The 12,531-nt window shown below is 41.7% G+C and overlaps 1 protein-coding gene across 1 annotated transcript in view; it reads left to right on the top strand.

Moving 5' to 3' along the window:
* The window catches only part of INTS3 (integrator complex subunit 3), a 677,967-nt gene that overhangs the window by 356,854 nt on the left and 308,582 nt on the right, over window positions 1-12,531 (top strand). The window contains exons 11-12 of the mRNA XM_086947563.1: window positions 841-928; window positions 8,053-8,132. Coding sequence (XP_086803689.1) covers window positions 841-928; window positions 8,053-8,132 — 168 coding nt within the window. The remainder of the gene's footprint in view (window positions 1-840; window positions 929-8,052; window positions 8,133-12,531) is intronic.

The raw sequence follows: 12,531 nt of genomic DNA, 5'->3' as shown, positions 1-12,531 counted from the left end.
GTTTGAGCACCATGAGACTTTGGCTTTTTTAGAGAGCTCTGCCGCTGTTCTATATGTGATTGCTGCCCTACGGGAGAGCTACAGATACCGAGATATATTTAAAGTTATTCCAGAAAGAGGAGAATAGCGTTCATTCATGCGGTAGAGAAGTTGTTTAACAAATTGTCAGCCAAAACTGAAAAGATGTTTCCTGTAGGTGTCTTCTTAAGGTAGTGTGCCAGATGGAGAGTTAGGATGTGCATTTTGGAGCAGAGGTGGGTTGAGATTTTCAGAGCTGATGCGGATCAATCATTCGGGGGGCTGGAGGGTCGAAGATTTTGGGGCATGGAGGTCAGATATTTTGGAAAAAAGGGGAGTTAACAGTTTCAGGGCACATGGGGTCGATTTCACAAGGAGAGTAAAGATTTTCGAGGAGAGGCAAAAGGAGGGGTGGGGGGCATAGGTTTTGTTTCTGAAGTGACTTAAGTATTTGAGTGGGAGAGGGTTTAGAGAGATTTCAGTGTGGTGCAGAGGAGACAGACTTTTGGGCCACGACGGTTAGGCATTGAGGTGTAGGTGGGCAGAGAAGCGGTATGTGGTCCAAGGGGGCTTTGGTGCACAGAAGAGAGGGCATTGAGGCACACATGGACATCGATGGGTGCTAATATGGATCATAGGAGCATAGCTGCAGAGGGCAATAGTGGTGGGCATTGGAGACTGGTGTGGGTGCAAGAGTGGCAGCTTGACTTCATGGGGAAAAGGGACATTGGGGCAGAAAGGTGGCAAAGATGATCTGATGGGGAACGTAGGCGTGGTGCAGTCTCGGTCGCCTTCATTTTGTAACAGATCTATTGTTTTTAGTCTAATGTTGCAGCATCCAACGCCAAGCTGGCATTGTTTTACGACTGGCTGTTCTTCAGCGCCGACAAAGACAGCATCATGAATATAGGTGAGTAATCTATTCATTTGCAGTTCTGATATTGCAGGCTACCTTTTTCATAAGCACACCTCATCAGATATCCATAACTCGCCAAGGCAGAGTCTTAAAGCCACTTTAAGATTCAGTGAGCTCAGTTTTGATTGACGTTTAATGGTAAACAACTCTATTTCAGAATTTGGGCACTATCTTCCCACCATTGAGGGTTTATTTGTTATAAGAATAGTGGTATTTGAAAACATGAGAAGTCCAGACTGTTAATACATTGTGTAATTTGTTGTTTTACTTGAGCACAACTCCTCTCTTGATTAGGTTACAAGGCTGGTGTTTCATTGAGAAACACTAAAACAACAAAAGTTCCCTTTTCATAAGTTTTTGAAGAGGAAATGCTCCCTCTGAGGGATTTTCTACCAACAGGTTAAGGATGGACCATATGATGTATTCAGGGTTGCATAGAGAAAAACAAATTTACATAGATAACATTGTTTAACACAAACTCTGTCTAAAATTATTCAAATCCCCCACTTTTAAGGCCTCAATACCAAATCACTGTACATTTGTGGCCTAAATAAGAATATGCACAATCACAGGAGAAATTTCATAAAAAATGTCTTTATTTGGTGATTTAACCGACCAGTTGATTAAAAACAGAAATTTTCACATTTTATTTATCAAAAAACATTAAAATCTTAAAAGAGCTGAAAAAGTGTCGACGCGGCGTTTCGGTGATGTCAGTTGTCACCTTCTTCAGGACAATATTTCACATATTAAAATCACTATTAAAAAATACAAAGAGTACAATTATTTCCATTCTCTTAAGTAACCACAGTTTTCTACAAATATTAACACACTTAAAGGTACGGTAACTCCTGTGTCAGTTTGCTTTGACCATTACTTCTGTATTTAAACCTTGTGCATATTCTTCATAGTCTCTATTCTTTTTTATTTAGCCTATATCTATAAAACAATAGTGTATTTGGCACAACAGACATTTACTGGTCTTTAACAGACGTGAACAAACATTTGTCAGTCTCGCAACCTCCTATGGTCTCACCTTAGACCAGTAAATGTCTGTTGTGCCAAATACACTATTGTTTTATAGATATAGGCTAAATAAAAAAGAGTAGAGACTATGAAGAATATGCACAAGGTTTAAATACAGAAGTATTGAGGCCTTAAAAGTGGGGGATTTGAATAATTTTAGACAGAGTTTGTGTTAAACAATGTTATCTATGTAAATTTGTTTTTCTCTATGCAACCCTGAATACATCATATGGTCCATCCTTAACCTGTTGGTAGAAAATCCCTCAGAGGGAGCATTTCCTCTTCAAAAACTTATGAAAAGGGAACTTTTGTTGTTTTAGAGCATCTAATAACCCCATCCCTTTTCTCTGAAAGGGTTACTCCTTGATATTTCTTCATTGAGAAACACTGCTGTTTCTAGCTGATCCATTTTTACCTCTTACAACTTCCACAGACCCCGCACCAAAAATATTTTTGGGGTTAGCTAAAAAAATCGGAAACTTTAATTTCTTCTGAATAATCCACAAGAGCCATCCATTTAAAAACTGTGCATCTCTGTTCACAAGACTGCCACAATGTTTGTGGAAGCTAGCTTCTCCAGAACAGATTGTTATCATCAAGGTTATTAGGATGAAAAAAAGGTTATGAATGTTTCTAAATCAACTTTTATTAATGTGCCGTTTATTTGCATCTATAATATCCTATTGAACTGTGATGGTGTTTAAGTTCTAACAAAAAAGATTGCCATTTAAAAAAAAAATGTTACAAATAACTTTAAGCTTTGACTAGAAGAACGCAAGTCACAGTTCTGAGTAAAGATACAAATCACTGGCTTTTATATAATGTACCCAATCCATAATTTGTGAGCTAAGCCAGTGTCTGTGATCTGTTTCTCACTGCAATACGACCTTTGATTTTCAGTTCCTTCTTCCCCACTGCAAGGGTTTTTCGTTAATTTTGAATTAAAAAAAGATCTATTGCCATTCCAGGCAAATCCTTCAAGGCTTATCATGAACTTCAAAGACATGAAATATTATTGCACTATGTGAAGGCTGCGAGGACCTGCGATGGCACTTGAACTCTTATGTTTCTGCTGGGATCATTAAGATATCTCTCTCCTTAACCCCTCTGGGTTACTTTTCATGCTTTGACTTCACAGGCTTTTCATTGTAGCACTTGTACAGTTGAGATGTAAAAGTGAACATAGCTGTTCGGCTAATATATGCTGACACGGTTTAATAATGCAGCACCAATCATGTGGCGTCAGAATGCTACAGTACTGGCTAACTAATGAGTCGAATTCTGTAGCTGGGTTCCTGCTTGTTAACTGGACATTAAAATAGCAAACAAGTGCTTAAACGTGGGCTACGACGTGGTATAAGAAAATTCCACTAACTATGGGGTATTTGTTTCAGTAACCTGCCTAACATATGGCATAACAAAATGTAACTGGGATAACCCATGGCACCCTTGATTTCAAATAACTTGACAAACCAGGACACAGGATGGTTCTAATAACCAGACCATGATATCTAAGCCATGCAGTATCGGAGCAAGGCCCTGGAGTCCGAATGTTTCATAAATGGGCTGCTGTGCGGCAATACATCTTTCAAGTATCTGGGCGAACATGTGATCAGTCAGTTAAGTGCACTAGCAACGGCATAAAATGCACCTGTAGCGGAAGTGTAGGGCATTAGTCCTTACAATAGTGGTTGTATAATAGAGGCACGACTAGATAAACCATGCATGCCTCTACCACGCATCCTAAACCACGAATGCGTCTTAACCACGCATTCCTTTACCGTGTAATTTCAGGAAGCCACCTTTATCCAACATCTTTGTGCACTGAAACTCAGAGGCCACCGTCATCCTCCTTTTGTAACAGTCCCATATCTTTGTACACTGAATTTCAGGAAGCCACCTTCATCCTCCTTTTGTAACAGTCCGATACCTCTGTACACTGGATTTCAGGAAGCCCCCTTCATTCTCCTTTTGTAACAGTCCAATATTCCTGTACACTGAATTTCAGGAAGCACCTTCATCCTCTTTTTGTAGCAGTCTGATATCCCTGTACACAGAATGTCAGTAAGCCATCTTCATACTCGTTTTGTAACAATTTGATATCCCTGTACAGTGAATTTCAGGAAGCCACCTTCATCCTCCTTTTGTAATAGTCCGATATCCCTGAACACCGAATGTCAGTAAGCCACCTTCATCCTCCTTTTGTAACAGTTGATATCTCTGTACACGGAGTCTCAGTAAGCCCTCTTCCTCCTTTTGTAACAGTCCGATATCCCTGTACACGGAATGTCAGTAAGCCCTCTTCATCCTTCTTTTGTAACATTCCGATATCCCTGTACACCGAATGTCAGTAAGCCACCTTCATCCTCCTTTTATAACAGTTGATATCCCTGTACACGGAGTCTCAGCAAGCCACCTTCATCCTCCTTTTGTAACAGTCTGATATCCCTGTACACCGAATGTCAGTAAGCCATCTTCATCCTCCTTTTGTAACAGTCCGATATCCCTGTACACAGAATGTCAGTAAGCCCTCTTCATCCTCCTTTTGTAACATTCCGATATCCCTGTACACCGAATGTCAGTAAGCCCTCTTCATCCTTTTTTGTAATAGTCCGATATCCCTGTACACCGAATGTCAGTAAGCAATCTTCATCCTCCTTTTGTACCAGTCCGATATCCCTGTACACCGAATGTCAGTAAGCCATCTTCATCCTCCTTTTGTAGCAGCCCAATATCCCTGTACACCGAATGTCACTAAGCCATTTTCATCCTCCTTTTGTAACAGTCGATATCCCTGTACACCGAATGTCAGTAAGCAATCTTCATCCTCCTTTTGTAAGAGTCCGATATCCCTGTACACCGAATGTCAGTAAGCCATCTTCATCCTCCTTTTGTAGCAGCCCAATATCCCTGTACACCGAATGTCAGTAAGCCATCTTCATCCTTCTTTTGTAACAGTCTGATATCCCTGTACACCGAATGTCAGTAAACCACCTTCATCCTCCTTTTGTAGCAGCCCGATATCCCTGTACACCGAATGTCAGTAAGCAATCTTCATCCTCCTTTTGTAAGAGTCTGATATCCCTGTACACCGAATGTCAGTAAGCCATCTTCATCCTTCTTTTGTAACAGTCTGATATCCCTGTACACCGAATGTCAGTAAACCATCTTCATCCTCCTTTTGTAGCAGCCCAATATCCCTGTACACCGAATGTCAGTAAGCCATCTTCATCCTTCTTTTGTAACAGTCTGATATCCCTGTACACCGAATGTCACTAAGCCATCTTCATCCTCCTTTTCTAACAGTCGATATCCCTGTACACCGAATGTCAGTAAGCCATCTTCATCCTCCTTTTGAAAGAGTCCGATATCCCTGTACACCGAATGTCAGTAAGCCATCTTCATCCTCCTTTTGTAGCAGCCCAATATCCCTGTACACCGAATGTCAGTAAGCCATCTTCATCCTTCTTTTGTAACAGTCTGATATCCCTGTACACCGAATGTCAGTAAACCATCTTCATCCTCCTTTTGTAACAGTCCGATATCCCTGTACACCGAATGTCAGTAAGCCATCTTCATCCTCCTTTTGTAGCAGCCCAATATCCCTGTACACCAAATGTCAGTAAGCCATCTTCATCCTTCTTTTGTAACAGTCTGATATCCCTGTACACGAATATCAGTAAGCCATCTTCTTCCTCCTTTTGTAACAGTCGATATCCCTGTACACCGAATGTCAGTAAGCAATCTTCATCCTCCTTTTGTAACAGTCCGATATCCCTGTACACCGAATGTCAGTAAGCCATCTTCATCCTCCTTTTGTAGCAGCCCAATATCCCTGTACACCAAATGTCAGTAAGCCATCTTCATCCCTCTTTTGTAACAGTCTGATATCCCTGTACACGAATATCAGTAAGCCATATTCTTCCTCCTTTTGTAACAGTCGATATCCCTGTACACCGAATGTCAGTAAGCAATCTTCATCCTCCTTTTGTAACAGTCCGATATCCCTGTACACCGAATGTCAGTAAGCCATCTTCTTCCTCCTTTTGTAACAGTCGATATCCCTGTACACCGAATGTCAGTAAGCAATCTTCATCCTCCTTTTGTAACAGTCCGATATCCCTGTACACCGAATGTCAGTAAGCCATCTTTATCGTCCTTTTGTAGCAGCCCAATATCCCTGTACACCGAATGTCAGTAAGCCATCTTCATCCTTCTTTTGTAACAGTCTGAAATCCCTGTACACTGAATGTCAGTAAGCCTTCTTCATCCTCCTTTTGTTGCAGCCCGATATCCCTGTACACCGAATGTCAGTAAGCCATCTTCATCCTCCTTTTGTAACAGTCGATATCCCTGTACACCGAATGTCAGTAAGCCATCTTCATCCTTCTTTTGTAACAGTCTGAAATCCCTGTACACTGAATGTCAGTAAGCCTTCTTCATCCTCCTTTTGTTGCAGCCCGATATCCCTGTACACCGAATGTCAGTAAGCCATCTTCATCCTCCTTTTGTAACAGTCGATATCCCTGTACACCGAATGTCAGTAAGCCATCTTCATCCTCCTTTTGTAACAGTCGATATCCCTGTACACCGAATGTCAGTAAGCCATCTTCCTCCTTCTTTTGTAACAGTCTGATATCCCTGTACACCGAATGTCAGTAAGCCATCTTCCTCCTTCTTTTGTAAGTCTAATATCCCTGTACACCGAATGTCAGTAAGCAATCTTCATCCTCCTTTTGTAACAGTCCAATATCCCTGTACACGAATGTCAGTAAGCCATCTTCATCCTCCTTTTGTAACAGTCCAATATCCCTGTACACGAATGTCAGTAAGCCATCTTCATCCTCCTTTTGTAACAGTCCAATATCCCTGTACACGAATGTCAGTAAGCCATCTTCCTCCTTCTTTTGTAGCAGCCCAATATCCCTGTACACCGAATGTCAGTAAGCCATCTACATCCTCCTTTTGTAGCAGCCCAATATCCCTGTACACCGAATGTCAGTAAGCCATCTTCCTCCTTCTTTTGTAACAGTCTGATATCCCTGTACACCGAATGTCAGTAAGCCATCTTCCTCCTTCTTTTGTAAGTCTAATATCCCTGTACACCGAATGTCAGTAAGCAATCTTCATCCTCCTTTTGTAACAGTCCAATATCCCTGTACACGAATGTCAGTAAGCCATCTTCATCCTCCTTTTGTAACAGTCCAATATCCCTGTACACGAATGTCAGTAAGCCATCTTCATCCTCCTTTTGTAACAGTCCAATATCCCTGTACACGAATGTCAGTAAGCCATCTTCCTCCTTCTTTTGTAGCAGCCCAATATCCCTGTACACCGAATGTCAGTAAGCCATCTACATCCTCCTTTTGTAGCAGCCCAATATCCCTGTACACCGAATGTCAGTAAGCCATCTTCCTCCTTCTTTTGTAGCAGCCCAATATCCCTGTACACCGAATGTCAGTAAGCCATCTACATCCTCCTTTTGTAGCAGCCCAATATCCCTGTACACCGAATGTCAGTAAGCCATCTACATCCTCCTTTTGTAGCAGCCCAATATCCCTGTACACCGAATGTCAGTAAGCCATCTTCATCCTTCTTTTGTAACAGTCCGATATCCCTGTACATCGAATGTCAGTAAGCCATCTTCATCCTCCTTTTGTAACAGTCAGATATCCCTGTACACCAAATGTCAGTAAGCCATCTTCATCCTTCTTTTGTAACAGTCCGATATCCCTGTACATCGAATGTCAGTAAGCCATCTTCATCCTCCTTTTGTAACAGTCAGATATCCCTGTACACCAAATGTCAGTAAGCCATCTTCATCCTTCTTTTGTAACAGTCAATATCCCTGTACACGGAGTCTCAACAAGCCACCTTCAAACTGCCATTTTACTAGTCTGATATCCCAGCGCACTGAATCTCCGTAAGCCTGCTTTGTACTGCAATTGTACTAGTTCAATATCCAGCACACTGCACCTCAGGAAGCCTACTTTATTCTGCTATTGTAATAATCTTTACATACCAGTGCACTAAATGTCAAGGAGGCTGCTTCATGCTGTTTTCTAATGGTAAAAATCTCTCCACACTTTCAGAGCCAGCGATCCTGGTCATGCACCACTCCATGAAGCCTCATCCTGCCATTACTGCCACGCTGCTGGACTTCATGTGTCGGGTAAAGTATTACATCAACTCAATAGTTTTACCATTTCTTCCCTGCTGCTGTACTTCTTGAGTGCTCTTTGTTTTTACTGCCTTTGTAAACTCACTTCTCTGAACCCTAATACTGGGCAAAATGGCACAGCTTTAGTGGTTTCTTTAATTGCGGGTCAAGTTGTGAGCATCATAGTGCCATTTTGGGTTCTTCAGCAAGGCTCCATCCTGGGATATTAATTCAAGTTCACCTAAGCCAATGGCTTCACAAAGGAATTCTACCAGTGTTGTGATATTTAAGGTCACCAGTAAGGTAATAATTTCTGCTTCATCTGCACCCTTAGGATAAGTAGGCCCTACCCCCTGCAGCACAAACCCTTTGGCTACAAGTTTACAGGACCACATTAGGAATAAAGCGAGTTAGAAAGTAAGGTGAAAAATTTGGGTGTGATGATAGATGACAAGTTACTTTTTAAAGAACAAGTTAATTCTGTGGTCTCAACCTCTTTTTTTATATTTTATAATTAAACAAGAAGATTGCTCATCTACTCTCCTTTGACCTGTTAAAAATGGGGGCCCTGCGCTAGTCTTGGCTCGACTAGATTATTGTAATGGACTCTAGTAAGGCCTCCAAAACCCCCCGTTTAAAAAACGTCACAGTGCAAAACACAGCAGCAAGGTTGCTTTTTAATATCCATAGGTTAGAATCTGCGTCCCTAGCTCTAAAGAAACTACACTCGCTTCCAATTGAAAAGTGTATCACTTTTAAGGCACTATGTCTTGCGCACAAAGCTCTGTATGGAATCGGTCCAGACTATCTAAAAAGGAACCTAATTTGGTATGTTCCAACTAAACCCTTACGCTCTAGCACTCAAAAGAACCTGGTAGTTCCCTCAAGCGGAAGGCGGTAGGAGCTTTGCTAGAAATACTGCCACCAAATGGAATGGTCTCCCCAAACAGTAAACCCTACAACTGAGCTTTTTGGAAGGTATTAAAAACCTGGCTTTTCACCAACGGAAAATATTTACCACTTTGACAGACCGCGCCGAGATGCCCCTGGGTGTATGCTCTGCTTTATAAATAAAATCAATGTCAATTGTCTGCAGTTAAGGTAATATTTGTGTCTATATGTTAATGCTGTTTGAACTTGCATTTGTTGTTCATAATGCAAAGCCTTAGTTAGTAGGGTGAGCGACCTAAGGAAATGTTGTAAGCTCGACTGCATTACGGACAGTGACTCCAGTATAAAAATGTGTACACACCTTTGCAAAGTTTAACAATACCAGCTATGTGTAATCCTCCCAGAATGCACTCTTATTAAATGCAAATATTTGCCGAAGCTTGAAAGCAAGATTGATGATCTTTGCTTTCAAAATAAAATGTTTGCAGAAAAAGGCATCCAAGACAAAAGTTTTGCTAAACTACTTTGAAATTTCAGATACTATTTCTTTGAAGTATAATTTAGAAAAATGTGCTGAAGCATGCCTTTAAAAAAATATATATACATTATGGAAAATGTGTAACCAGTTTCAACAATGTTAACGGAAACATGAAAATAAACAAGCATTTTCAAAGCCAATAGTACTGACATTGGTGGTCAGCCTTTTGGTTTTGTCAATGCGTGTCTTCTTTTGACATTGTTTTAGTAAAACGTTGTGGTGGGACCTGTTGAGCCCTCCCCAGTATAACAAAGATTGGCAAATAGCAAAAAAATGTTTTGTTTCAAGAAGCTCACATTGCAGTAATAGTCCAGGGCGCTGAACAAAACTACTATCTGTACCGATATGCTCATTGTGCAAGAACAGAATGCAGACACTCACAGTAAAGCCAGCTAATAGATAGACAAAGAAGAACATGGAATTTTAATAAAATCAAAAGGTCTTTGGGAGCACCAGACCTAGTTGGAGACCCAGGGCCATAAGTATGAAACTTAGGTTTTGCGATTCTCAAATAGCGATTTTTATAGACTCACTATTTGAGAAACGCAAAATACAATGTATGTAGGAATTGCAAATAGTTTTGCGAATCCTACTTATTCCTTAATGCGAATCGCAAATTGCAATTCGCAATTAAGGAATACATCCCCATTCATTCCTATGGGCCTACAGGCCCATAGGAATGAATGGGAAGACATTCTCAATTTGCGATTCTCAATTAGAGAATCACAAATTGAGAATGCAATTTCAAGGGTGCCAGGGTGTCAAAAGGACACCCTGTTGCACCCCTGAAATGTGCACATGTGGCACCCATACATGCCCTAAGGGCATGTATGCGCGGCACATGGCACTTTGAAAAATGCAAAAAAGTGAATTTTTTAAAGAAAACGCAAATTACCACCAACTTGAAGTTGGTGGTAATTTGCGATTCCTTAAGGCCAAATTGCACTTTTTCTGTGCTTCTTACATTGCATTTAAGGAATAGCAATTTGCGATTCCTTAAATGCAATTGCAAAATAAGGAATCACAAATTTTGTGATTCCTTATTTTGCGAGGCAGTTTTGCTTTCATACATACTATTAAGCCTAATTGCGATCGCAATTTGGAATGATACATATGGCCCCTGGTTCTTAAAGAAAGTCACCAAAGTGCACATGTATAGGAGAAAGTTAGTGTATGCAAGGAAAGCTGTAGTGCATGCAAACATAATGCTGTGTATCTTATCATGCCCCGTTTGAAGGGAAATTATTTGGCGCGGTTTGCTGGTGTCATACATTGGGGGAATCGTTGCTCTCTTACACAAGGACACGTTGTTGGGAAACAAAGTATCTTCTTCTCCTGGCAGATCTGTGTTAGAGTGGGTCAGTGAGCTCACTGCAGCAAAATTAGCCCCATGTTGAAGGAATTTCTAAAGGTGGAGCATGCTGTCAGTGCATTACCTCTGCTACTGGCTGAAGTGCTTTCAAGCCTTTGCTAATTGTGTGCTCCTGCATTAATGCAGTTCACTGCAGGTCAAAAAGTGCACTGTTATTTGTGAAGCTGTGGCGAGAACTGGGTTATGAAAGCACTGCCTGTGAGCTCAGCTGTGCCATGTGCTGCTGTTCTAATAAGGGCTCTCTCAATCCTGCTGTCTACTTTCATTCTTGTTCGGGGGCAGCGATCTTCTAGCAGGTGCCAGGGAACCGAGCACTTTAGGTCAGGATTGAATAGGTGGTGCGTAGAATAAGAGGTGGTACGTTCTTGGAAATGCTCCCCCAGTCCTGATCTGCCCCCGTATTCTTTCTTTAGTGGGAGAGGGCGCGTGGGGTTTTGGCCCTGCGTGGGAAGGCTAAGATGACGTTGGTTCAGCAAAATACAAAATTTGCGATTTAAAGGACACAACCTGTTTTAGTTGCGTGCAGAATAAATACTGTGTCAAAACTGTAAGAATATCCACCTATTAGACTGACAAGACCCACCGATCACCAGAACACAGCAGGTGCCTTATTGATTGGTTCTACTATTGCTGACCATTCCCTTTATCATTTAACTCAGAAAGTACTTGCAGCATGACGGATGGTTCAGGGATAGTTACGTGATATGCCATCTTATGACTGCATGGTGTGCACTCATTTTTGTGAATGGCTTCTATGCCCACCACAGGTGCTTTGGGGTCCCCAATGTAGGACATGACCATTACCTTGAATGGAATCCTTACCATCAATGCAGACCTGACCAGTACCTTGAATGCAGTTTCAGCAATGTCAAGTGTTGATTAGAACCTGAAAAAACAATCCAGCGTACCTTTCCCAAAACTTTCAACACAGCGGAGCCCCTCCTCCGCGCACTACCTCCCTACTTACTTCCCCACACACCTCAGACAATTTTATCTACACGCATTGACTTAATAATTTAATCAACTTGCCTTCAACCCTTGATGTTACTAGCACATGCACCACTTACTCCCTCTCCTCACCCACACGCGCGCGCACACACACACACACACACACACACACACACACACACACACACACACACACACACACACACACACACACACACACACACACACACACACACACACACACACACACACACACACACACACACACACACACACACACACACACACACACACACACACACACCCACCCCTGTACAGCCAGTTACATGCATCCACACACACCCACCCTACCCAAACCTACTTCTCTCCAGCTTCACTTAGTGCATAGTGTAATCAATGAATACCTCTGTTCGCCAGGGTATAGGGCCTACATCTCTCGCATGCACAATAGCCTCCCCATTCTAAGGAAACTAACAGCATTTCAAAAGAAGCTACCATCTCTTACCCCATTACCAACCCCTAGTATCCATTTAGGATGTAAAAAGCAAGGTCCAGAAGTTGACAAAACCCTCATATTGTTTAAGAAGATGGGAGCTACCTATAGAACATGGGGAGCCTTGGGCCATACAGTAAGGAGACAACAATTGCTATCTTGCTATCAA

The sequence above is a fragment of the Lissotriton vulgaris genome, chromosome 12, assembly GCF_964263255.1.
Source record: "Lissotriton vulgaris chromosome 12, aLisVul1.2, whole genome shotgun sequence".
Classification (NCBI taxonomy): domain Eukaryota; kingdom Metazoa; phylum Chordata; class Amphibia; order Caudata; family Salamandridae; genus Lissotriton; species Lissotriton vulgaris.
This window is presented reverse-complemented; position numbering and strand designations above follow the sequence as displayed.